Source organism: Micromonas commoda, chromosome 4, assembly GCF_000090985.2.
Source record: "Micromonas commoda chromosome 4, complete sequence".
NCBI classification, from domain to species: Eukaryota; Viridiplantae; Chlorophyta; class Mamiellophyceae; order Mamiellales; family Mamiellaceae; genus Micromonas; species Micromonas commoda.
Genome location: NC_013041.1, coordinates 893,618 through 918,060, shown reverse-complemented (window position 1 = coordinate 918,060; position 24,443 = coordinate 893,618). Strand labels below are relative to the sequence as shown.

The 24,443-nt window shown below is 64.4% G+C and overlaps 13 protein-coding genes across 13 annotated transcripts; 8 read left to right on the top strand and 5 right to left on the bottom strand.

The window, feature by feature from the left end:
• Positions 1–51: 51 nt before the first annotated feature.
• On the bottom strand, positions 52–1,521 carry MICPUN_57926 (antibiotic biosynthesis monooxygenase; the record flags this gene model as incomplete). Its single annotated transcript, XM_002501367.1, has 1 exon — positions 52–1,521. The coding sequence occupies one exon, from the start codon at positions 1,519–1,521 to the stop codon at positions 52–54; it is 1,470 nt and encodes a 489-aa protein (XP_002501413.1).
• Positions 1,522–1,869: 348 nt separating this feature from the next.
• MICPUN_113598 (mRNA cap enzyme) lies at positions 1,870–3,566 on the top strand (the record flags this gene model as incomplete). The annotated part of the gene is made up of 2 exons (XM_002501756.1): positions 1,870–1,943; positions 2,093–3,566. 2 exons carry the CDS (start codon positions 1,870–1,872, stop codon positions 3,522–3,524), a joined length of 1,506 nt encoding a protein of 501 aa, XP_002501802.1. The 3' UTR covers positions 3,525–3,566.
• Positions 3,561–5,522, bottom strand: MICPUN_113599 (cleft lip and palate transmembrane protein 1; the record flags this gene model as incomplete). The annotated part of the gene is made up of 1 exon (XM_002501366.1): positions 3,561–5,522. One exon carries the CDS (start codon positions 5,520–5,522, stop codon positions 3,561–3,563), a length of 1,962 nt encoding a protein of 653 aa, XP_002501412.1.
• Positions 5,523–5,753: 231 nt separating this feature from the next.
• MICPUN_57923 (predicted protein) lies at positions 5,754–7,328 on the top strand (the record flags this gene model as incomplete). Its single annotated transcript, XM_002501755.1, has 1 exon — positions 5,754–7,328. The coding sequence occupies one exon, from the start codon at positions 5,754–5,756 to the stop codon at positions 7,326–7,328; it is 1,575 nt and encodes a 524-aa protein (XP_002501801.1).
• Positions 7,329–7,494: 166 nt separating this feature from the next.
• Positions 7,495–8,979, top strand: MICPUN_57922 (predicted protein; the record flags this gene model as incomplete). Its single annotated transcript, XM_002501754.1, has 1 exon — positions 7,495–8,979. One exon carries the CDS (start codon positions 7,495–7,497, stop codon positions 8,977–8,979), a length of 1,485 nt encoding a protein of 494 aa, XP_002501800.1.
• A 178-nt stretch (positions 8,980–9,157) lies between these two features.
• MICPUN_57921 (predicted protein) lies at positions 9,158–9,460 on the top strand (the record flags this gene model as incomplete). The annotated part of the gene is made up of 1 exon (XM_002501753.1): positions 9,158–9,460. The coding sequence occupies one exon, from the start codon at positions 9,158–9,160 to the stop codon at positions 9,458–9,460; it is 303 nt and encodes a 100-aa protein (XP_002501799.1).
• A 305-nt stretch (positions 9,461–9,765) lies between these two features.
• On the top strand, positions 9,766–16,647 carry MICPUN_57920 (membrane protein; the record flags this gene model as incomplete). The annotated part of the gene is made up of 1 exon (XM_002501752.1): positions 9,766–16,647. The coding sequence occupies one exon, from the start codon at positions 9,766–9,768 to the stop codon at positions 16,645–16,647; it is 6,882 nt and encodes a 2,293-aa protein (XP_002501798.1).
• Positions 16,648–16,789: 142 nt separating this feature from the next.
• On the bottom strand, positions 16,790–17,299 carry MICPUN_57919 (predicted protein; the record flags this gene model as incomplete). The annotated part of the gene is made up of 1 exon (XM_002501365.1): positions 16,790–17,299. One exon carries the CDS (start codon positions 17,297–17,299, stop codon positions 16,790–16,792), a length of 510 nt encoding a protein of 169 aa, XP_002501411.1.
• A 1,306-nt stretch (positions 17,300–18,605) lies between these two features.
• On the top strand, positions 18,606–19,349 carry MICPUN_108114 (predicted protein). The gene has a single exon (XM_002501751.1). It carries the CDS (start codon positions 18,630–18,632, stop codon positions 19,281–19,283), a length of 654 nt encoding a protein of 217 aa, XP_002501797.1. The 5' UTR covers positions 18,606–18,629; the 3' UTR covers positions 19,284–19,349.
• MICPUN_80702 (predicted protein) lies at positions 19,348–20,456 on the bottom strand (the record flags this gene model as incomplete). The annotated part of the gene is made up of 2 exons (XM_002501364.1): positions 19,348–20,310; positions 20,385–20,456. Coding segments are annotated over 2 exons (1,035 nt in total), but the record flags the coding sequence as incomplete, so codon positions are not given.
• Positions 20,457–21,375: 919 nt separating this feature from the next.
• Positions 21,376–22,416, top strand: MICPUN_57916 (predicted protein; the record flags this gene model as incomplete). The annotated part of the gene is made up of 1 exon (XM_002501750.1): positions 21,376–22,416. The coding sequence occupies one exon, from the start codon at positions 21,376–21,378 to the stop codon at positions 22,414–22,416; it is 1,041 nt and encodes a 346-aa protein (XP_002501796.1).
• A 90-nt stretch (positions 22,417–22,506) lies between these two features.
• Positions 22,507–23,577, bottom strand: MICPUN_57915 (predicted protein; the record flags this gene model as incomplete). Its single annotated transcript, XM_002501363.1, has 1 exon — positions 22,507–23,577. One exon carries the CDS (start codon positions 23,575–23,577, stop codon positions 22,507–22,509), a length of 1,071 nt encoding a protein of 356 aa, XP_002501409.1.
• A 197-nt stretch (positions 23,578–23,774) lies between these two features.
• On the top strand, positions 23,775–24,392 carry MICPUN_57914 (predicted protein; the record flags this gene model as incomplete). Its single annotated transcript, XM_002501749.1, has 2 exons — positions 23,775–24,046; positions 24,260–24,392. 2 exons carry the CDS (start codon positions 23,775–23,777, stop codon positions 24,390–24,392), a joined length of 405 nt encoding a protein of 134 aa, XP_002501795.1.
• Between the last annotated feature and the right edge of the window lie 51 nt (positions 24,393–24,443).

Below are 24,443 nucleotides of genomic sequence, written 5' to 3'. Positions count from 1 at the left end.
CGGCGTGACCTTTCATTTCAGGCGTTGAAATAATTAGCTAATTATAGACTCTCACTTGCTGTACCCGCGAAGCCCTCCCATGCGTCGAGGGACACCCGCGCGAGGCTCGGCTTCCCTGTCGTCCGCCCACGGCTGTGCGGCGGGCTTGGGGGGCGTGGGCTTGGGATCCTCGTCGGGGGGCGCCATCCCGTTCCCAAAGGAGTTTTTGCTGTAGTGCTGGTTCGCCCAGGGCCTCGGGTCCATCTCCCTCTTCTCCATCACCGGCGGAGGCGGCGCCATGCCCGCCCCCTTGTAGTAGCTCTTCTGCATCATATCCCGCATCTCCTTGTTGACACGTCGTCCCTGGTTCTCGGTGGCGCCCATGGTCGAGGGATGTCCGTAGGAAACCGGACCCCCCGCCGCGCTCAGAGTCCCGTCGACAAATCCCATGTGGCTCTGCTTCTCGGCGTTTGCCCACGGCACATCCGGGTCCGGCGTCTTTTCGGGCCCGGGGTCGGTGCCCTCGCCAGCCTTAAAGTCCGACTTGTACGACTGGTTCGCCCACTCCTTCTCCGGTAGGTGCCTCATCCTCCTCGGCTCGTCCTGCGCGTTGGCAGTCATGCCGCCATCAAAGACCGACTTCTGGTTCTGCGCCGCCCACGGCTGGTTCGGCGGGAGCAGGTGCTTGGCGGGAGGCAGGGGCTTGGGGCAGAGCAGGTCGTGTCGGGATTTCATCTTCCAGTCCTGGTGCATGGCCTTGCCCCCGGGGCTGGCGCCGGGCGAGCTCGAGGGCGCGGCGGGATTCATGTTGAAGCTGCCGCCCTGATACGCCGGCTGCGCGCCGTCGTGCTCGGAGACGCGAGCCCTTCCCTTGTTCGGGGGCAAGCCCTGGACGTCCTTGTGGCCGTACACCACCTCGCCGTGCTCGGCCGCGAGTCCACCCTCGTAGAACCGCAGGGTGGCCTCCGCCGCCGCGACCTTGGGCGAGGCTTTCTTGCTGTGCCGCACGCCGCCGTGGCCAAAGTTGCTGATGCATCCCGGCCGGGTGGGCTTCTCGGCGAGACCGCGGGGATGGCTGAAGCCCTTGGGCGCCCCGGAGAACCTCTGCGGGGAGGAGGTGTCCTCGACCCTGTCGAAACGCGTTTCGTGGCCGTCGTGGTCGGGGCTGTGCATGTGGGCGTGCGCGCGCAGCTCCTGCTCTTGCTCGGCGTACGCGGTGTAAGCGTCCGGGGCGATGAAGACACCGTCGCACACCTGCGCGTTGAGGCTCTGAATGCCGCCGGTCTCCCTGAACTTGTTCCAAGCTTGGTAGTGCGGGGTCCCCTTGTGAAACTCCACCGCGGCGTCGTTCTGGTAAACCTCGTAGAACATGTACGCGCGCTCGCCGGGGAGCTTGGAGACGTGGAAGCACACGCACCCGGGCTCCATCCGGCTCTCGGACGCGGCCGTGCTCATCACGTGAAGGAACTCCTGCTCCCTTCCGGGGGCGACGATCGCGTTGACGCTGATCACGACCTCCCCGGACATTTGCATGGTGGGCATGGTGTCGTGGATGGTCCCGCGCGGTCGATCGACACGGGTCGTCGGCGCCGCCGCGAGTGATGACGTCCGGGCGCGCTGGACGATTCTACGATCACTCCGGGACGCCCATTTTTGGGTTGACCGAGCTCCGCGACCGGCAGCTGGCTGGTATCGAAGCTGTTTTTTTTGTTTTACCTTTTTGTATGACTGTTTTGCATACAGAATCTCTTTCAAAATCGATTCAGCGCGGTTGTAGGGCAGATTCGTGCAGTGTCAGTTCGCGGGACCGTAAAAAGTGACGGAAAAGCGAAGCACGCGGGTTCCGCGATTCACTGTGGTGCCGAGGAGGTATACCACCAGTCGGCGGCGATGTCAGGACGGCTTCCTCCGAGGAGGGATAGCGTGAAGGCATCTCGCCTCTCGACGCAGCTGCAAAAGCGAAGGTGCGCGTCGGCATTTCCCTGATCGTCCCGTCCCCCCGGCGCTCCCGAGAAAATCGATCCCTTCGGCGGTGGTTAGAAACAGACGACAACCCCTTTCCCCTCCCGTTCACGACCACCTGACGTTCACGCGCCCCGCCCGTGAAAAACAGAGATGCCGCGAGACAGCGCCAGAGGGACGCCCGGCGCGATCTGACCGACCACGCGCGGTCGCTCGCGTTCGGCGCCGAGGACAGCGGGTCGGAGGCGGGCGCCACGAGAGCCGTGGGCGATCAAGACGCGATGCACCGGTCCAGCTCTAACCCGCAGGAGCTGGCGCTCGAGCACCCGGGCACGTCATCCACGGAGGCCTGGCTCGATGTCGCGCAAATGGGGAGGGAATCGCACCACGAGCGGTCCCCGCGGCACAGGCGCTCGAGCTCGGCGCCCGGCAAGTGGTCGCGCGAGTCCGTCGCTCGCTTCTCGGAGTCCCAGTTCATGCTGCCGGAGTGGATGGTGGACGTGCCGCCGGACCTCGGGCACGCGTGGTTCGCCACGCCCCGTCCCAAGGGGCAGCGCGTGCTGGTAATATCTTCGAGGGGCTGCACGGTGTCAAGGCTCAAGAACGGGCGGGTGCTGCACCGGTTCCCGTCCGCGCTTCCCGGCGGGTCGCAGCGCACGAAGCACGGCAAGGCGGAGGACTCCTTCTGCATCCTGGACTGCGTGTTCCACCAGGAGGACGGCGTGTACTACGTCATGGACTGCATGGCGTGGAACGGCATGAGCATGTACGACTGCACCGCGGAGATGAGGCTGTCCTGGCTCTACTCCAAGCTCGGCGACCCGGAGACGGCGGAGTGCGAGGCGGCGACGGGGACGGGGCCGAACAACAGGTACAGATTCGCCGTTCCCCCGACGCACAACTGCGACGCGAGCGGCCTGCGCGCGGCGTACGGCTCCCCCGTCCCGTTTCGGCGCGATGGGATCCAATTCCTGGCTAAAGACGGCAATTACGAGCTGGGAGTGACGCCGCTCGCGGTGATGTGGAAGGATCCAAACACGAGCGATTTTTTCCTCGACGAGAACCCCGACGGATCCGACACGCAGCGCGTCGTGCTGTCGCTGCAGTCGGCGACCGGCGACGTGGTGACCGGAGACCCGACGCCGATCGCGCTCGCGAGGTTGCCCGCGCAATTTTTGGAGTCGGCGGGCAGGGCGGCGGAGAGCGCGCCCGCGGGTGGTGACTCGATCGGGCGCGACGGGACGTGGCGAGGAAACGGGGGACTGCGGGACGGCCTTCTGCTGCGGTTCGCGGTGGGCAAGGGCGGGTTGCAGATCCAGGACGGGCTGCCGGTGGCGGCCGACCTCGTGTACGAGGGCATAGCGAATCAGCGGCGAGGTGGTGCGGACACGATGACGAAGATTTTGTTTCAGTACTACGCGCGGCGAGAGCCAATCACGATTGAGGAGATTGGGATGGCGGTCGAAACTCAGGCTCGCGAGGCCGCGATGGCCGCCTCGAGCGGGTCATCGGCGTCCAGCGTGTCGATCGCGCGATCTTCCCAGTCGTTCTCGGGGATTCCAAACGGGCTCTTCGACTTTTAACTCTTAGTTGTATATCAATCGTCTGTGAGCTCATCGTCAGTCGTTCTTCTTGTCCTCTTCGCCCTTTCGCTCCGTGGCTTCCTCCTTGGCCGCCTCCTTCCCGTTATCCTTCCCATGCTCTTTCTTCTCCTCCCCGTTTTCATCATCTTCGTACGCCCTGCCGAACTCGTTCACCCGCTTCTTGTCCACGGGATACAGCCATCTCTGATACAGGTACACGAAGAACACCAGATCATCCCTCAGGCAAGCCAGCCTGTGTATGGTGGGCATGGCGATGGCAAACGCAAACACGTCGTCGATGAACGTGTTGAATGCCTTGTACATGAACGCCTTCCAGGGCAGGTGCGCCACGGACTTGAGCCGGTAGTTGATGTACAGCTGCGGGGTCATCGCGATGAAGCCGAACATGTACACGCCGTTGGCCAGCGTGCGCAGAACCCACGAGCGCCACGAGCGCTGCGGGTGGTAAACGAGAGAGTACCCGCCGTACGCGAGGACGATTGGATAGAGGAGCAGGGACAGGAATCGCATGGCCCGCTTATCGTACTCGTCGGTGTCCTTCTGCATCTGCGACTTATCCGCCGCCTCGGTACCGATGCCGAGGAACCGGTGGAACACCCCATCGCGCGCCAGGAACTTGGTCACCTTCCACCCTTCGATGCACACGCTGACGCCCATCTCGCCCAGGATGATCCACGACGACTGCCCGCCGTCCACCAAGTTGGCAAATATGATGAGCTGGCACACGAAGTTGCTCCACTGCGTTCGCACGGACAGGCCCTCGAGGTTACTCTTCTTCTTCCAGAAGCCAATGTCATTCTTGAACGCCAGGAACGCGAACCACGAGTGCAGGATGCTGACGCCGAAAGTCAGCGCGAGCATTTTGGCACTCGTGCCAGTGAACATCTCTTTCAGCTCGTCCAGGTCCGACTCTGTCATGCCGAAGCTATTCTGCATCATCTCCATGGAGTGCTTCATCTGCGACATCATGCGAAACAGGCCGATGTTCAGCGGCCGGACGTTGACGACCATCGTCGGGTCCGCGCGCGAAGGGTTCGGATCCATCACCGCGTACTCGCGCCGCGTGATGGTGAACTCGTCGACGGCGACCAACGGCCGGTACGCCACTCGGTACCCGCGCGCCGCCAGCTCCCTCGGCGCGTGCACGGGGTGCAGGCTGATGTCGGGCGGCGGTTGCGAGCGGGGGAACGTCGGGGGGGAGCCGACCACGAACACGCTGAGCCTGGGCCGGATGTGGGTGACGAACGCGCCGTCGTCCAGGCGATGGGACGCGACAGGGACGGCGTCGGTTGACGCATCCGAGGCATCCGCGGTCGTCGGAGCCGCGCACGATCCCTCCTCCCGGGGTGCATCGCCGTCCGGTTCGCCGTCCCCTCGCGCGTCGCACGTCGCGGCCGATGACGTGTCCTCGCCGAGCTGGGACGTCGAGGCGTTCGCGTCGCCGGCGGCGGCGGAGGTCCAGTCCCCGAGAAGCATGGAGTAGTTTTTGCGCGTGTGCACGAGGTGTTTGGTGATCGGCGCGCTTGTCACCGCGAGCGGCTCCCCGCTCGGCCGCGTCGCGTTCTGCGATCGCGCCTTGCCCCTCGAGCGGTACATGAGCACGTGCGCGTACAGCGTCCCGTTCGCCCTCGTCCCGAACGCGGCCGCGGGCACGGTCACCTCCTCCTCGTGCGCGTCCCCGAGCTTCACGTCGAACGCGCTCATGACCAAACGCGCAGTGGCGTTCGCCACCTCGGGCTCTACCTCCTCCCTGCCAGTCACCACCGACTCGATGGAGTGGAAGTGCCTCTTGGGCGAGGCGTACACCCACAGGTCGAACGCCTCGCCTCGCGCCAGCACCGGGGGCAGGCAGTGCTGCGGGTTCATCGACGCCGAGCACTGCGACGGGACGAAGAGCCCGTAGAGCACCACGCTCAGAAGCCCGAGGTACGCCAGGAAGGCGTACTGGGCCACGGACGCGGCCCGCTCGACAATCATCTTGACGCGGTGCCTTCGGCCTGACCTCCGACCCGGTCCTGGCCGCTCGCCCGCGGGGTGAAGTGGGTGCTGACCTACAAGTAACCTTAGGTTTGCCAAACTTTCTCGCTGCGTCGCGCGTTGTTAAAAGATCTCCCAGGCGGACGAGACGTGCCTCCCTCCACTTCTCGGGGTGCGGGGGAGGGACGACCGCCGCGGATCAGCAACGGGCGGTCGGACACACGCGTGGCGATGAGGGGCGTCCCCGGGGCGCCGTCGTTCCTATCGCCGCTGTCCTGGACCCACGCGGGGGACGCGCTGCATGAGCTGTCGGCGGTGTCGGAGCGCCGCTCCTCGGTATCCGGCGCCGGGACGACCGACGACCACCGCAGCAGCAGGATGCGCGCGATAGCCCGGGTCAAGGCGCGCCCGCCGAAGTTCCTGACCGCCGTGCGTCGGCTGCTGAGGGGAGCACCGTCGCTGTGCCCGACGTACTCGGCCAACCCGCTGCTGATGGACGCCGAAGCGCAAGGTGTCGGGACCGCCGACGGCGTCTGCGAGCCTTGCGACGAAGACACCCGCGAGCTGGCGAGGCGATGGGCGCGAGACGCCACCGCGCTGAGCGACTGGAAGAGTCTACCCCCGCAGCTCGACGTGGCCCACCCCGAGGGCGGCGGCGTGCCCCGCGCGAGGGGCGCGAGGAAGCGCGAGCAGCTCAGGAACGTGTTCCTCTTCGTCGCGCCGCTGCTGAGGCGCAAACCGACGGCAAAGGTGGTGGATTTTGGGTGCGGGGGCGGTCACCAGACCTTACCGTTGGCGTATCATTTCCCCGACGCGACGTTCGTGCTCGTGGACGCCAAGGCCCGATCGCTGGAGGTGGCGGAGAGGAGAGCCGCGGCGGCGGGCCTTCGCAACGTGCGGTGCGTGCTCGGGTTCATCGAAGATTTTGACGAGGACTTTGACGTGGGGGTGGCGCTGCACGCGTGCGGGGGTGCGAGCGACGCGGCGATGGACAAGTGCGTCGAGGTGAACGCGGCGTACGTCGTGGCGCCGTGCTGCGTCGGGAAGATCGCGCGGGAAACGGGCGGCGGGGACAAAAACAAAAACAAAAACAAAAACGCAAACCCAATCGATGATCGGGCGGTTGACGACGCGGGCGAGGGGAGGGCCGCCGCCGCGCCGTACCCGCGCTCGGCGCTCGCCGCGTCGGTTGTCACGACCGCTGCCTACGTGTCCATAGCCCAGGCTGCGGATTTCGGCGGCGAAGGTTACGACGCGTGCGGCGCCGTGTCCGGCGGTCCCGGGCCTTACGTCGACAGCAGCGAGGAGGACGAGGACGACGAACGGGACGCATCCGGTTTCCTCGCGTCCATCGGCGAGGACGCGGCGGTGGCGGGCGACGACGCGGGCCGTATACCGGGCTCGATAGGTGGTGGGGCGATCGCGCCGATGGAGGCGCTGGAGAGGCGAGCGGAGACGAATCCAACCCCGGGGCTAGCCGCGTACCTTCGCGCCAAGGCGGAGAAGCGCGAGCGCCGAAAGAACCGCGCACCCCGGTCGAACCCGTCGATGTTCGCCGAACGGGAGACGCAGAGGAGGGCGTGCAAGGCGGTGGTGGAGGCGGACAGGAACGCGTCCGCGGCGGAGCGGGGGTATAACACGTGGCAGGTTCTGATGGAGCCGCCGGGGTGCACTCCGAAGAACGACGTTTTGGTGGGAATACCGTCGACGGACTCGGACTGCGCGGCTGAGTTTGGCACCGCGCTTCGAAGGAGAGGGACGCGACCGGCGGAGGCGTTCTTCCGGTCCGTGTTGGACGAGGAGTGACGAGGGCGCATCGTTCCGGCGCCGGTTCGGCGATCCGACGCGGAACCTTAGTGTTTGATGACGTAAAAGTTAGTTTGGCTCATCAGTCTGTCAGTGCTGATTCAACTCGAGCTTCGTTGATGGCCGGTCCTCGCTGCCGAGGAAATCATCAAAGTGGGGGGCACCGATGGCGGGGCAGGAGCCGGGGGCGGCGGCGCCGCAAGGGCGAGGGTTTCGGATATACGCGAGGCAAGCTGGGGAAGGGCTTCGAGCCAGGCCGAGGCTCCGCGCGGTGACCCTCGGGCCGGTCGCGTTGGTGGTGCTCCTGCTGCTGGCGTGGTCGTCCGCCAACGAGGGTGGCGCGGTCCAAAGGCGCGAGGCCAGGGGCGTGACGGTCGAGGATTCGCGGGTACAGAACGCCGAGCCGGTGAAAGCGACGCCTGCTCAGGTCGTGAAGGCGGTCGTGCAGCCGGACGACGGGGGTTTCGTGCCGTTCGCGCGGCGCAAACGTCCGGGCGCGAGGGTCAAATCAAAATCCAACAACGAAGCCGCGAACGAAGCCACCGAGCAGACCGGGCCAGTCACGGGGGTTGAGGGTGAGGACGAGGAAGGGGTGCGAAGGTCATCGCGCAATGAGCCAATAGTCGTCAAGGCAGAGGATGTCGAGCGCGCCAGAGCGGAGTCGGAGGCGCGCGAGAGGGCGATAGCCGAGGCGAGCGAGAGGAGGAAGGAGAGAGGGGAGAAATCGCCGGCCAAGTTGTCCGAGGAGAAGACGGCGACGGCGTACTCCAATCCCAACGTGGTCATCGACAGCAAGCACGACCACCTGTTCGAGGACGACGACGACCAAACGGGCTCGGGCTCGGGTGAACCGAAGACGACACAACCGAAGAAGAAGACGGATGAGCCGAAGAAGGAGATGGATCAACCGAAGAACGGCGGTCGGGTCGGGTTTTACCTGCAGATGGCGAACGAGCCCAAGGCGACGCTGGAGCTGATTCGGTCCGTGAGGGTCCACTTTCCCGACGCTCCGCTGTCGGTGACGTCGGACGCGGGCTCGTACGACTGCTCGGCGGCGTGCGAAACGTACGGGTGCGTGTTCACGAGGGAGGATACCACCGCGGGAATGCACGGCGGCGGCGGCGTCATGGAGTACGTCCGGCGGCTGAAACGCGCGGCGGAGTCGGCGGAGACGGAATGGATCGTGCTGCTCGAGGACGACGTCAGGGTCGAACGGGGCGTGACGCGGTGGCCGAAGGAGGGTATCGACGGAGGGGGAGTCCAGGACTGGAGGTGGACGGCGCCCCTGTCGAAGGAGCTACTCGCGGAGATTGCGCGGCGCAACGGGGGAAGGGCGCCGAGCTATAAGAATTACGGTTTGTGCGGCGGCGCCATCGTCCGGGCGTCCGCGCTGGCGAGCCTGCCCGACGACCTGCCCGAGGAGGAGATGCGTTCGCTGCAGAAGATGGACGACAGGTTCGGCATGTGGAACGACGTCACCCTGAGCGCGCTGCTCATGCTCGGTGGACACGCGCTGGAGCCTTGGGACGACGTCAAGCAAGGTAACCATCCCGCGCACGCAACCGCGTTTGTGCACAACGACAAACGGTGGTACGGCGTGCGCATGGACGCGGAGGACAAGAAGCTGTGCAAGCCGCAGGATAAGGTGTGAAGACGTGCTTCGTCGGTGGCTATCTATCGTCATTGTGATCTAAATGTCTAGAGGTTTAGCTAAAAGTAGTAGGCGCCTTGCGCCCTTTCTCGTGCCCCACGGTGCCGAATCTTCGGGCTCGTTCGCGGGCTCGTCCCTCTCCGACCCATCCCCGAACGTCGCCGATGCGAACTCCCTGATGTCCTTCTCCGTCGCCTTAAGAAACTTGTGGGACTTCCTCTCCATCTCGTTCCACCTTGCGCGCACCTCCGGCAGCTTCGCCGCGGCATCCGTGATGCTCTTGGTAATCGCCCTGCTCGACGCCTGCCAAAATATGATGGCGAAGCAGAGTCCCATCGTCGCCACCACGCAAGAGGCAATCGCACAGTACAGCACGTTGATGCGCAGCGGTCTCGGGGCGGGCTGTCCGAGGTTGTACGGATTCAGGAGCGGCTGCTTCAGCATCATCCTCCGCTCGCTCGCTCCTGAGTTGTGCGATTAGGGCACCGAAGCGTTCGAACAGAAAGGTCCCAACGGTCACACACGGGTCAACGCCTGCGCTCGCTTGCGTCTCTTCGCGTTCCCGAATTTCGTGCCTCTTCGGCTCCCCTCGGTCCTTGGACCTTTACGCGTTCACAAAAGCGCGACCTGGGCATATCGGCACGCGCGCCATATCGCGTCGAGGGCGGATCTGGCACCTTTCGAACCGCTCGTCCCATCCAACGTCGCAACCCCGCGCGCTAACGCGTCGGCGCGCGGCGATACTCGCGTCGACGCGATCCCGCCGGGAAAAGGATGAGCCCCGAAATGAGCAACGCTGCCGAAATAAGCAACCGAGGCGGCAGGACCCTACCGCGGCAACCCAGCACGATGAGCGTCGAGAGCCTGCCGTCGAGGCGTGGCAGCTTCGCGAGCGTGGCGTCTTCCGATGGGATGAGCGACGCGAGCGGTCTGAGTCGCGGAAACCCCGGCCTGGGCGGCGCGGACGACCCCGCGCTCACCCCGACTTCCCCATCGGGCACGGACCGTCGGATGAACCGTCGAGTGACTCGCGCCTCGAACGGGTCGCACCACGGACTCGGGGGTCCCCGGCGCATGGTTTTCCTCAACAAACCCAAGGAGTTGTCCCACGGTCGGCTCGCCTTCATCTCCGAGATCTTCAAGATCAAGGGGACCATCGTGCTCAAGGTGGTTCCGCAGATAATCCTCGCAGCCTTCGTCGGGCTCTTCGCCAACCTCGTCAAGGTGCTCTACTGCGGCGAGGGCGTCGCGAGCAACGATGAGTGCGACGTCACGTTCAACATGGACGGTCACCTCGGCGTGAGCGTCGTTCTATCGTTCCTACTCGTCTTCCGCGCGGACCTCGCGTACGAGCGATACTACCAGGGCAAATCCGCGCTGGGCGCCATACACACCGGCATACGCAACCTCAACGTGGCCACCGCGACTTTTCTCCGAGCGCACCCGCCGCTGAGCAGGGATAAAGGCGGGAAAAAGTCGGTGATCAACCGACGCAAGTGGGCGGCCAAGAACGCGACGAGGGCGACTGCCCTCGCGCGTGACCGCATGGAGCTCTTCCGCCTGACTAATCTGCTGTACGCCTTTGTCCGACAGGCGGTTCGAGCGCAGCGGCACGGGTACTCGGACGTCGGGCCCGTCACCGACGACGAGCTGATGACCAGGGACCGCGGCGGCAAGCCCAGGGTCCCGGACATCGTCAAGGACAAGATAGAGCTGGACGAGTTCAAGACGCTGGAGCCCTGGAATCGCCCGAACGTGTGCGTGTCCAAGATAACCGCCATCATAGAGCACCACCGCAGGGTCGGCAACCTCGGCGAGAGAGCCGCGCTGGACGTATTCCGCGACTGCCAGCTGGTGCTCGACGCGCTCAAGTCTGCCGAGCGCATCGTCACCACGCCGATCCCGTACCAGTACCTGCACATGTTGAACATCCTCCTGTTCTTCTTCGTGTACTCGGTGCCCTTCGTGTTCACCGCCAACTTCAAGTGGATCACGCCCTTCCCTTCGTGCGTCGTCGCGCTCGCGTTTTACGGCGTGAACGAGATCGGCCGGTGCATGGAGGACCCTTACTCGTGGGAGGATCCGTGTCACGATCTCTCCGGCGTGGGTTGGAGGATCTACACGGAGACGTTGCAGATCCACCAGAAGGCGGACGAGGTCCACCGCGAAGCCGAGGACGTGCACGAGGAGACGAACGCGTCGGAGTCTCGCGTCACGGATTCTTCAGAGTTGGAGGCGAGGGCGCGACTGTCGACGAGCGAGCAGATCCAACGCGCGCTCGCCGCCGCGCCGGTCGCCGACGCCGCCTTGCACGCGAATGCCCTCGAGGAGGCGTGCGCTCTGGAGGACGAGAACGTCGCCGCCGGGGAGATGCCGACGCCGTCAACCCCCGCCAGCCCGGCGCCCAAGCGCAACAGGGCATCCTCAGCCGCCTCAATAACTGGCCCGTTTACCTCCATCGCCGCGGCTGCCCGCACCGCGATCAAGCAGAATGTCGGTGGTAATATTGATGAAGAGGACGATGAGGACGATGCGCTGACCGCCGACCCGAGCATCGTTCCGAAGGAGCTGAGCACGCATTGGAGCGGTTTCCTGACTGAGATTTTTGTCTTCAAGAACACCGTCATGCCCTCGCTGCTCCCGCAGATCGCTCTGGCGTTCTTCCTCGGAATATTCGCGCAGATGTTCAAGCGGGTGATGTGTGGCGCGGATGTCGTCGCCGCGGCAGAGTGCCAGACCACGTTTGACATCACTGGTCACCAGGTGGTATCCGTGTCACTCGGTTTTCTCCTCGTCTTCCGAACCGACTGGGCCTATGACCGATACTACGAAGGGAAGCAGTCACTCGGCCAGCTGTACAACGGTCTCAGGAACCTCAACGTGTGCTTTGTGAATTACCTCCGCGAAAATAAACCCGGCGAGCGCGCGGCGTTCGAGGCTTCGGGGAGCTCCAACCTCGAAGGCTGGGGTGACGCCGGCCCACACCTGACCGACTCGCCCAGCAGGGCGCCGAGGGAATCGTTCCAGAGCACCATCGCGAAAATCACCGAGGATCGCGCAGAGCTTCTGCGCCTGACCAACGTGCTATACGCCACGATGCGTCACATCCTGCGTGACATCCGCGTGGGCGCACCCGACGGCGGGGAGGTGACCGACGAGGACTGCGTAAAGGTGGACGCCACTGGAAAGCCACCGCTGCCGGATCTGCTCCGAGAGGGGGAGTCAGAGCGACTCCTCGCGCTCATGCCATCGAACCGTTGTAACTGGATCGCCATGCGCATCCAGATTATCACTGAGACGCATCGTAGGCTGGGCAACATAAGTGAGCGTGCCGCGTTCGAGATTTACCAGCAGCTGGAGATCTGTCTGTCCGCGTACAAGGCCATGGAGCGAATTGTTTCGACGCCAATCCCGTTCACATATCTGCACATGCTCCAGTTCATCCTGTTCTTCTTCGTGTTCTCCGCGCCGTTCGTGTTCACCACCACGTTTCATTGGATCGGGTATGTGCCTTCGGTGATCGTGGCGATTGGATTCTACGGCATCAACGAGATGGGTAAGCTCATCCAGGATCCATTCAACTGGCAGCAGCCGTGCCATGACCTCTCTGGCTTGGGCCTGAGGATCTACAGGGAGAACCTGAAGATCCACGAACACGCCGAACAGTTCGATCCCAAGGCTGAGAAGGAGATGTCCAAGCGCAGAGCATCGTATCAGACTCTTATGGATGCCCTCCAGCGACACGACAGCGAGACAGGTGAGGGAATGAAGCGAAACAGTTCAATCACATCCATCGGGTCCACCGGGTCAAACTCTGTGGCGACGAGTGGGGAGGTGGACGGCAAGCGGCGCAAGACGGGCACCCCGAGCGTGAGCAAGACGAAAGGCGCATCCGAGAAATATGGCGAGGAACTGAGCATCGGTCCATTCACCTTCATCACCATCCTGTTCCGATACAGAGGCACGGTGCTACCCAAGATCATGCCCCAGACGCTGCTCGCCGCGGCCGTCTCCATCTTCGCGCAGATCATCAAGATTTATTGGTGCGGCGCCAACATCACTTCCCACAGCGAGTGCCCGCTGGCGTTCAGCGAGACCGCGCACTCAGTGGCAGGAGGTATCATCGGTTTCATGCTCGTATTCCGGACCAGCATCTCGTACTATCGCTTCTATGAGGGTAAGAAATACCTCGGGCACCTCTACGACTGCATCCGTAACGCCAACATCGCGTTCAATTCCTTCCTCCGCGTTGGTAACGACGAGCAGGGCCACGATGCAAAGATCAACGCGGACAAAGTCGAGCTGCGTAGGCTGTCCAACGTACTTTACGCCTTCATTCGTCAGGCGGTGCGCGAGCACAGGCACGGGTACCCCGAGGGATGCCCGGCTCCGTCGGATGACGCCGGCTTGGTCCGCGACGACGTGTTCGGTCGTCCGGGCCTCGGCGTCTTGCTGACTGATGAGGAGAAGGAGGAGTTCCTCGCGATCGATCCGAATAACAGGGCCAACATGGTCGTGTGGCGCATGCAATCCATCGTGGAGCATCACCGCAGGTTGGGTCACGTGTGCGAGCGCGGCGCGTTCGACATCTATCATGACCTGGAAGGATGCCTCGAGGCATTCAAGCACATGGAGCGAATCGTGAGCACCAAGATGCCCTTCCAGTACCTGCACATGGTGAACTTCCTCCTGTTCATCTTCGTGTTCTCCGCGCCGTTCGTATTCACCACAGGGTTCAAGTGGCTCTCCCCGATCCCCTCATGCATTGTGGCCATCTCGTTCTACGGCGTCGCCGAGGTGGCGCGATCCATCGAGGATCCGTACTCTTGGACCAAACCGTGCCATGACCTCACCGGCACAGGCTGGAGGCTCTATTCCGAGTCGCTCCAGCTGCACGAGGCGAGCGTGGCGAGCGTTGACGCCACCCTCGCCAAGGACAGGAGTAAGACCCGAGACGACGAGGTATCCTTGGATGACGTGCGGCTCGAGGGCGGTGAGTCAGTGGTCAGGGTCTCGATGGAGCCGAGGTCATCCGTCCGGGCCAGCGTGGCGCATGGAGCAGCCGACATCGCGCTTCTCAGCTCCAAGCGACCGGATGAGACGACGAGGATCGAAGATTCGGTTAAGCGAGGCGCTGCGAACGGTGGACCCGACGACGCCTCCTCCGTCTCAACCCGACTGTGGGAGGCTAACCCGTCTCAGCCTGAGCTCTCCGACGCTTGGCACGGATTCATCACCGACATCTTCCGCTTCAAGAAGACCGTATACGGTGAGATCATCCCTCAGGTGCTCCTCGCGTTCGTCATCGGGTGGGTGGCGCAGTTGGTGAAGTTGTGGAGGTGTGGCGGTCAGGTGCAGGAGGCGTTTGAGTGCCCCGTCACATTCGCGCCCTACGCGCACTCGGTGATTGGATCTGTGCTGGCGTTTATGATTGTCTACAGGTTCAAGTTTGCGTACGACCGATACTACGAGGCCAAGTCCGCGATCGGTGAGCTGCACTGTGGCTTGAGAAACTTTAACATCGGTGTGTGCGCGTTCCTGAGAGACGCTCGGGAGGGTGAGCCCGGGTACAACCGTAAGGATGTGAAAGGTGTGAGAGAGCGATGCGCTCTTTTCATGAACGAGAGGACCGAGTTGCTGCGGCTCTCTGGCCTGCTCTTCGGTTTCATCCGCCATGTGCTCAGAGAGCAGCGACTTGGATACCTGGACGATCCAAACCCTGGTGATAAGCAGCTGCTGCTCCAGGATAAGTGCGGGATGCCGTGCGTCGGGTCGCTCATGCGGGACGCTCAGGAGGTTGCTGAATTTTCGAGCATCCCGTTCCAGAATCGCGCAAACACCGTGGTGACCCGAATCCAGTCCATCGTGGAGCACCACCGCAGGCTCGGCCACGTGTGCGAGCGCGCGGCGTTTGATTTGTACCGCGAGTGCGAGCTCGTGCTGGCCTCGCTCAAGTCCTGCGAGCGGGTGGTCACAACCCCGATACCCTTCCAGTACCTGCAGATGAGCAACTTTGTCACCTTCTTCTTCACGTACTCGGCGCCGTTCATCTTCACGGTGTCCTACCAGTACATCTCTTTCTTTCCCGCGTGCCTCCTCGCTATGGCGTTCTATGGCATCAACTCCGTCGGTGAGGTCATCGAGCGTCCCTTCAACTGGCGCGAGCCCAACCACGACCTCACCGGGGTGGGTCTCAGGGTCTGGCGGGAGTGCGTGCAGATCCACAGGAGGTGCGCCAGCAGGGACGCAGAGACGCTCTCAGCGCACGGGATCACTGACATGGCGGATGGAGAGGCCTTCGTTGCGCTCGAGGACCTCGCAAGACGCGCCGCGGAGAGACCTAACGTCGAGAACGTGCTCGCTGCATCCAAGGATCTGCGCCGTAATTTTCGAAGCCGCCGTGCATCGGCGGTGGTCATGGCCAACGAGCTTGCGTCCCGGGAGTATCCCCGTCACACGTTCTCGTTCCTTACCGGCCTCTTCGACGGCAGCAACGAAACTCTGTGGAGGGTCGTTCCTCAGGTGCTCATGGCCGCCGCGATCGGCGCGGTGGCCAACTTGCTCAAGGTTCGTCTGTGCGGCGCAGACGTGAAGCTCTCGTCGGAGTGCTCCGTCACGTTTCACACCGAGGCGCACGCCATCTGCGGTGCGATCATCGGTTTCCTGCTCGTGTTTTGCGCCAACATCGCGTACCTCAGGTATTATGAGGCCAGATCCGCCGTGGGAGACATCTACCACGGCCTGAGGAACATGAACATAGAGTTTGCATCCTTCCTTCGGGCGCCCACGGCGGGCGAACCCGGTCATCAGCCCGGCAACCCCGCGGACGCAGCCGCGACCATCAAGGACGACCAGCTGGAACTTCGCCGACTTAGCAACGTGTTGTTCGCATTTATCCGTCAGGCCCTTCGCGAGCATCGACACGGGTACCGGTTCGATTCGAGAAGCCGCCGGGGGCTGGGTGAGGATGGCGCGGACGAGGGGAAGCCCGGGTTCCTCCGGAGAATTTTCAAGTCGAGCAAGGCGGCGTCCTTCGGAGGCGGCACCGGACCCGTGTCCGAGGCGAGCCTGCTCGAGGAGGACCTCTGCGGCGAGCCTTCGCTCGCGACGCTTCTCACTCCAGAGGAAAGGCGGAGGTACGCGGACGTTCCCGTTGGCAACCGATTCAACGTCTGTGTGGCTGAAATTCAGCGAATAGTGGCCAGGAACCAACGCGAGGGCGACCTCTACGAGAAGGCTGCTTACGACGTGTACAAGGAGTGCGACAGGGTGCTCGCCGCGTTCAAAACGTGCGAGCGTATCGTCACTACCCCCATACCTTACCAGTACGTGCACATGGTCAACCTTGTGCTGTTCTTCTTCGTATTCTCGGCGCCGCTGGTGTTCACTGTGACGTTCAAGCGACTCACGCCGCTGCCGTCGGGGATCCTGGCGCTCGGATTCTACGGCATATGGGAGGTTGGGAGGAGCATGATGGACCCCTTCGATTGGATGGAGCCGTGCGTCAATCTCACCGCGATCGGGAGGAGGATATCGACGGAGGCGCAGCGCATTACCGACGCCGGCCGGCGAAGGCACAGCGTGATCTCGGGCAGCAGCGAGAGGGTGGGAAGCGCCGCCGGGATGATTGCGCGTCGCAAGCCTACCGGGTACTTTGGCACGCGCTGAGTGGCCCGAGTTGATGGAGTGTTTGTTTGGCATCTTTAATCTACATTATTCAGCTATGCTACCTACATGTTGTTGACTCTAGCCAGCTATATCTAACATTATCTGCGTCTCCTGCCCGGGCCATACTTTTTTCCCTTTCACCTCACCCTGGAAACAACGCCGCTAACAAGCTGAGTGATGTCGCCAACGCCGCTCCGACCGGCGCCCATGAACTGTGAGATACGTCTCCGGATGACTGCGAGGGCATCGACTTCTTGGATGGCGGGATCGGCGGAGGTGAAGGTTCCACAGGTGGTGGTGGGAATTCGGCTGGAGGAGGTGGCAGTTCGGCTGGGGGGGATGGCAGTTCGGCAGGAGGCGGCGGAAGCGGTTGGAGCGGTGGAGGCGGAGGGGAAGGCGGAGGAGGGCACACCGCGACACAGGTGTTGTCCCATTCGGTGAGGGCCCCGCACGCCGTCCCTCCGCACGCAGCCTGCGTCGTTATCACCCTTTCCCTGTACCGCTTCCCCAGGCAGCTACATGCGGACCACTCGCCCCAGGTGCCCATGACGCAGTCGACCCTACAGTTGCACGCATCCACCGCGGGCGGCCACGACATAAACGTGACCGTGGCGATGAATACGACGAGCGACGCACGCGTCATGCTCGTCATCGTCGGGCGCGGGTCCCGCGCCGCGCGTGTTGTGTGGCGACTAAAAGTTTACGTGGAACGATCTCGTGCATTTCTCGCGAGTGCCACTGCAGGATGCGGATGAGCGTCGTATGTGATCCAGTCAGAATCGCACAGTGTCTAAATGCAAACTGACCCACCTTGTATGAGTATTCATGATGTTTGATTCGATAAAAGTCTTATTTCCGGGATACTCGCCAAGGAAAAAACGGGCCGCGCTGTTTCGGTTACAAAAAATCCTCCAACCCCGTCGTACCACACGATGGGTCGACGCCGTGTGGGGGTGGCGCTGACCGCGCTGGCGCTTCTGGCGCTAGCGTGGCCGCCACTCGGCGTGGAGGCATCGCGCGCGCTGATCGAAGGCGACGGCGCGCGTCATCCTCGAAGGGAGGGGCCGCTCGGTGCCGTTCCGTCCGCGGATGGTTGGGAGGACCAAGTGCCGGAATCTTCCGCGGGATGGCTGAGCGACGTGTACTGGCGCCGGCGTTCGCGGGTGACCCGGGCGAGCGAGGAGGACGTCGGCGAGGATGAGATCAACTGGAGGGCCCTCAAGGTGCTGCACCGACTGGAGCGGAGCCGGCAGGAGTCGTCGCGCGCCGAGGCGACCGCCGCGGGTGCCGCCGGGACCGCGGGCGCGGCGATTGGCGAAGAGGACCGCGGGGGGGTGAGCACGATGGGGAGTAAAAAGCACTCCGCCGCCTCCGAGGATGAAGCCGAGGACGCGAGCTCGTGGAAGGCCTGGGAGACGCGCGCCTCGGCGTGGTGGTCCAACACCACCGAGGAGGCCTACAGGTACTGGGAAGAGAGCGGCCGGAGCAAGACCAAGATCAAGGTTGAGCTCTTCGTCGACGCGGCGGACCCGTACTCGCTCGAGCTCATCCTCGGACCCGTGCAGCACCTCCTCCGCATGGACCTGGGCCCGCTGCAGTGGATCGTATCGCCGAACAGCAACGTGGGCGCGGGCGAGAGGACCGACCGCGTCGACTGCGCGTCAATCGCGCCCGGAGACCCGGCGAGGTTAGGTTGCGACGCAAACGCAGTCGTGGCGTGCGTCGGCGATTCGCTCCTGTCGCTGACGTCCGGGACCAGACCGCCGTCTTCGTGGAGCAAGGGCGTGTGGGCGTCGCTCAGCGCGCGGTTCAAGGGCGCGGACGTGACCCCGGTGGAGGAGATGGGCGCGTCGGGTCCCGTGGACATGAACGCGTGGGAGTACGAAGATTTTCTCGAACGCGGCGGCGTCGCCGACGAGGAGGAGGGAGGGGAGGTCGCCGGCGGGATGGATGCCGTCGACCTGGACGCCTCGCATCTCGTCATGCCGCCCGCGTTCGTGGAGGAACTCGCGAGGGATAACTCGTCCGCGCACAACGCGTTCCTGCAGTGCTTCGCGACTGGGGTCCTGGAGGCTGAGAGTAGGACCGGATTCGGTTTCGCCGGCGGTATCGGGTCGCTGGACGCGGCGGCGCTCAGCGAGAGCTGCTGCGAGTCTGCTATGGATTCCATCCCGGCTTTCATGGGAGGAAGGAACGCGACGGCGTGCGAGATACAGAAGATGTGCGTCGCGTCTGACAGGGGGCACGAGCTGCTGAAGAAAACGTCTAGGCGGCTCAACAGGCTCCACCCGAAGCACAAGTGGCTGCCGTGGGTGCTGGTGGAGGGCAAACCCGTCTGCACGCACAGCTGCAACCTGCAGAAGGCCATCCGCCGCGCGGTGTGCGAGCTGCGCGAGGGGACGCTGCCCGACGATTGCCCCAGGTTCCCGTGGAGCACCATCTGGTACGACGAGCCCGGCTTGTCGCTCGCCGGCATCATCGGCGTGTGCATCGGGTTCTGCGTGGTGGTGTCGTCCATTTGCATCCTCGCGCAGCAGGCGGGGTTCTTCGACGAGAAGAAGAAACCGAAGAGACGGTTAGAGGAGGAGGAGGCGTCGGAGAAGGACCCGTTGATCCCTCCGGCGGAAAAGGTGTAGAAGGATGTGGCGTGCAATGGCATCGTCGTAGCGAACGCTAGCTCTCTTAAAGTCGCGTTCATTCTCAGTCCGTCCCCGACTCGCCCTCGTGATGCTCCGCGAACTGCTCGTCGTGTTCCAGCAGCTGCTCGTGAAGCTCCTGAAGCATCGGCGTTTTCCACCTGGAGTTGTACGCGTCCCACTCGGCGGCTCTTCGCCTTCCCACGGCGTCTGCGCCGTCCAACCCGACGCCGCCTTCGCCCTGTTCCTTCAACGTGGGTTCAGCCTTGTGTCGCACCCCCTGCGCGTCCACCACGCCCATCGCGTCCACCGCGCTCAGATTACCCCCCGGGTCCGCCGCGCACCGGTGCCAGGTCAGATCCAGCCCCCACCCGTGCGTGAGATCGTTCTGTATCATCGTCCACACGCACCGCCAGCTCCTGCGGGAAAACACCGGCACCATTATCTCCACGTACGCGGCGCAAGGGGGCACGTCCCGCGGGTTTCCCTGCGCGTCGGGGCACGGCGCGCCGTTCCAGTCGACGCCGCGGCGATGCATCTCGACCCCCTCCACCGCGCTGGTGATCGGCCACGCCCCCCGCCCGGAGACGAGCGCCGGCTGCGAGATGTGGAGCCCGTTGTCTCTCGCGATTCGCAGGTACTCGCTCGCGTCGAACGAATCCGTGACGACGTCGATGTCCTCGTCCCACAGAAAGACAAAATCGTACGGCTCCACCACGTCCGGGTGGAGGAACCTCTTGGCGAACCACCACTTGCTCTGCTTCTTGGCGGAGACGTGGATCGCGTCTTCGCTCCAGGGCAGGTCGTCCCAGCCGTCCACCGCGCCGTCGTAGTGGAAGAGCACGACGGTGAATTGGGTCAAGTCGAAGGCCCGGACGATGGAGTCCACCCCGGCTTTCTGTTTCATCCCGACGGTGAGGACGAGTAGGTTGCGCTGGGTGTTGTTCGGGTCGTCCGCGGGGTTGCCCCAGAGGCGCCGCGCTCGAAGGTCGGAGGTTCTCGCCCTGATCCGCGCGGGTAACGAGTTCTGGGGCTCCGAGGCGACCGCTTCGCAGTACGGGCGCAGCTCATCCGCGTCGCACGTCTCCCGCGACGCCAGACTCGTGGCCGCGGCGGTGCGGGCCTCCAGGTCGTTGACGATTCCCCAGAGTCTCTCCTCGGTGCCTTGCGATTTTTTCAGGCGCCTGCGAAGTTCCGCGAGCTCCGACTCTGCCCGTTGGAGGCGACCCTCCAGCCTCTCCTCCTCCGCGCTCCTCGACGGAGACGGCGCGGGACTCCAGGCGGGGCCCATCGACGACGGGATGCCGTGGATCGCCGCCTCGAACGCCGCGGCGGCGAGCGAGGAGACGGAAGGTCGCGGAGGAGGAGAGGCCGGGGAGGGCGCCGACCCGAAAGTTACGCGCCTCGACGTCGCGCCAAGGCTCGTCAGGAGCATGCCCACGACGAAGCCGACCACGATTTCCGTCCGTCGCGATCGGCGTCGACTCGATCCACCCGTGGCGGCGTCCGCCCCGCGCGCGATTGACGCCCCGGTCGACGACCTGCGGAGCGGCGCGTAGGCGTGCGAGTCCGCGTGCGGGGGGCCGTCGAGGAAGCGAAGCTGTCGCCTCTTCTTGGGACTCTCCGGCGGCGCCGCGCACCCCGGCGGGTCGTCGTCCGCGTGCATGGGCAGCAGCGTCTCCATGGCGTCCGAATCCCGCGTCCGTCGAGACGCGTCGAGCGCGGGAGAGAGAGGCGAGCCGATGAGACCCGCGCGGAGGGCGCCGTCGTTGTGCCTGGGCCGCGGAAACGAGAGGTCACGAGGGCTTCCACCGGCGGGACCGACAGTGACGCGGGACCCTAGATTGACCTCAAGGGTTCCTTGGAACCCTAGCTGCGGGTGTGTGCTTGACCGCGACCTCGCGCGAAGATGTGACGTGAGTGGAACGACCTTCGGCCTCCCCGAGAAAAACTGGCCAAGCGTCCTGTCAGGCTTTGCTCCGAGCGTTTTTGAACACCGGGGTCGCCTCGGTCTCCCCTCCCGGCCACACACCCCGTCGCGCATCCTCCCCCGCGCGGGCGAGCCGGCTGGCGAGGAATCGAGCGGCGCGCGATGGCGGACGAGCGCGATCCCGGCGCGGCGTCCGGCTCCGCGACGGACCATCCGGCGCGCCTCAGATGGGCCGTGAACACGGAGCGGTGGAGTCCGTCGGGCGACCACGAGGGCGCCGAGTTCGGGTTCCTCCTCTCGCTCCTGCCGCGTCACGAGCGCGAGGAGTGCCTCAAGTTTGTTCACATGCCGGACAAGAAGCGCGCGCTGGTGAGCAGGCTGCTGCAGCGCGCCGCGTGCGCGCGGGTCACCTCCGCCCCTCACGCGTCCATCGAGATCCGTCGAACGAAGGGGCGCAAGCCGTTCCTCGCGTCGCCCCTGCCGGACCCCGCGCTCGCCCCGAACTTCAACTTCAACGTGTCGCACGAGGGCGACTTCGTGGTGCTCGCATCGGAGCCCGTGGCCGTGTGCGGCGTGGACGTCGCCGCACCCGGCCAGGCGCGGCGGAGACGGAGAGACGGGAGGAAGCCCTCCATCGACGAGATGCTCAAGGTCTTCGCCAACGTTCTCACGCCCAACGAGCGGGCCGCCGTGGAGAACGCGGCCGGGGACGACGAGGCCAAGGAGGACGTGTTCCGGCGGCACTGGAGTCTTAAGGAGGCGCTGGTCAAGGCCATGGGCGTGGGCCTGGCGCTGGAACTCAACCGCGCGGATTTTGAGTGCGAGGACGAGGGCGCGGGGGTTCGACGGGCGGGTTCGGCGGCTCCCCGCGGGAGACTCCCGGGGGGCGTGGAGACGGCGACGCTGCGGCTCGACGGCGAGCCGAAGACCAGGTGGAGGTTCTTCATGCAGCCGCTGGGGGTGCGCGAGTCCGAGAACGGCGGCGGGAGGCACTGGGTGACCGTGTCCAGGGGACCCTTCGAGGATGTGACGGATGCAAACGGAGAGTTCAGCGCGACGTGGCGGCGCGTGGACTTCACGGACGAGGAGTGGGCCGAGGCGGTGGACGCGCCGTCGCCGCCGTTTTCCACGATCACGGTGAGCGACCTCGTGCCGGAACATCTTCGAGGGGATTTCGAAGAGGCCGGAGGGGACGTCTACTAAAAATGTAACGTTAGGTTGCGCGTTTGACACGACGTTTGATGCGCTCACGCTCGCTTCCCTCGACGCCTCCTCGAGTACCCGGGCTCATCCTCAACGCCTCCTCGAGTACCCGGGCTCATCCTCAACGGGTCGCGCGGCCGCCGCGACGGAGGATGCCACGACGTCACACTCGAGAGCGAGAAGCCTGGATCTCTTGCGCGGCGTCGCCACGGGATCGTGCCTTCTCTTCCTCTCCTTGGGCTTCGATTCTGGCGTCTTCGGGCCAGCGGCGTGAATCTCCTCCGAGCGTCTCTCCGGCTGGGTCTCGGCCTCGGCCTCGGCCTCGGTCTCCTTCTCCGGGGTCTCGGGAACGCGCGCGGGAGACTCGCGATCGTCGTTTTCCCCGCAGTCGTCGTCGCCAGCCATGTTGTTCAGGACTAGATAGTGAGCCACGGAGGCAAATCCCGCCTTGATAGCGCGCCTGTACAGCGTGCCGGTCGGGGGCAGGCCCTTTCGCTGCCTGCAGAAGCTGCAGTTGCAAAGATCCCTGCAAGATGGGCACCTCCACGCGTCGCCCGCGTCGTTCGCCTCGTCCACGTGCTCGCCGTATCTCATCCAGAGGCAGTCGCCGCAGAACTGCCCCCTGAGCTCGCCGCATCCCCCGCAGGACGTGTGCTTGCAGACCGTCTTCTGCCTGCACTGATGGCACGTGGCGCCCCTCACCGGGTCGTAAATCCTGTTGCCCTTCGCGTCGTAACCGTCCACGAAGAGCGTCCAGGTCTTGGTCGAGGTGCCGAGCGCCTCCTTGTGGGCGAGGGTGTATCTCTCCTCGTTGTACACCGGCTCCCAGAGATCCCGATTGGTTCCGTTCGAGTCGAGCTCGGCGGAGTAATCCTTAGGGACCTCACCCGAGAGGCGACCGCTTCTGCGCTTGACCGCGGGGCGCTCGATCCGACGATTGTAACCGCCGTTCGCCGACGCCGCGTCAGCTCGGGCGTTGCGAGCAGCTACCCTCTCGGCATTGGCGGCGTCCGCCAGGGCATTGGCGGTGTCTAAGATTCCGAGAGCCATCATCCGGCGCTTGTTCTCTTCGATTCGTGCCGCGCGCTCCGCCTCGTACGCGTTGACGTCATCGCCAGCGGCATCAACGGTGCCTATGACCTTTTTTGAGAAGCGCGGCATCGTGTGCTCGAGCAAATACGACCAGCGCCGTCCTCTCTGCGCGCTCGATCGGTGTGCAAGACAGAATGTCAGTTTCCCGCCTTCCGAGGCTTCCCACAAGGCTGTCGACGCCCCTCGGTTTTCTCGCAACCGCCCCACAGAGTATACCCGCGCGGGTGGCGCCAAGAGCCGGAGCCGGTTCTGCTCGGGTGACGGAAATGAGCGTCAACACCGCCCACGGCGCGTTCACCGTCGACGGGGTTCACACCGAGGTGCTGGTCAGCGACTACAGCAACAGGCTGATGGTAGTGGTGACGCAGATCGGGAAGCTCGGCACCATCTACCACGCCGCCGATCCCGGTCCCGGGGGCGTGTTCGAGGGGGACATACCGCCGGAGGTGAGGACGCTGATCGGCCGATACGACGATGAAACCCTTGAGGCGGCGGCGAGGAGGCTGGTACAGATCGTGCAGAGCAGGGGTGTGAACAAGTGAGTCAGCCAAACCCCCCACCCCTCCATCCACCCCGCCTCCCAACAACCCTACGACACAAAATCTGCCGAACCCGTCGTCGTGCCCGTCGCTGCTCGATGGCGAATCGTCGACGCCCGGCACCGACGCGCGCCCGACCCATCGCCGTGCGTCCACGACCCATCGCCGTCCACGACCCCGCTGACCCGCCCACGCCCGGCTCCCAATCGCAGACCGGTTCTGGTGAGCCTCGGGACCGTGCCCAACCTCGACTTGGGCACCCTGCGAGGCGTGGTTCGCGCCGCCGGGGACTTTGCCACCGAGGCGCTGGGCCTCGCCGTGCCCCGAGGAGCGGCGGCCGAGTGACCGAACAGGGCGTGGGCCGATTAGGAATTAGTCGAATAGCCGTGTAGTTCG

Bases quoted from the DNA above. Each gene is read 5' to 3' on its own strand.
- MICPUN_108114 (XM_002501751.1), top strand. From the start codon at position 18,630: ATGCCGCCCGCGTTCGTGGAGGAACTCGCGAGGGATAACTCGTCCGCG.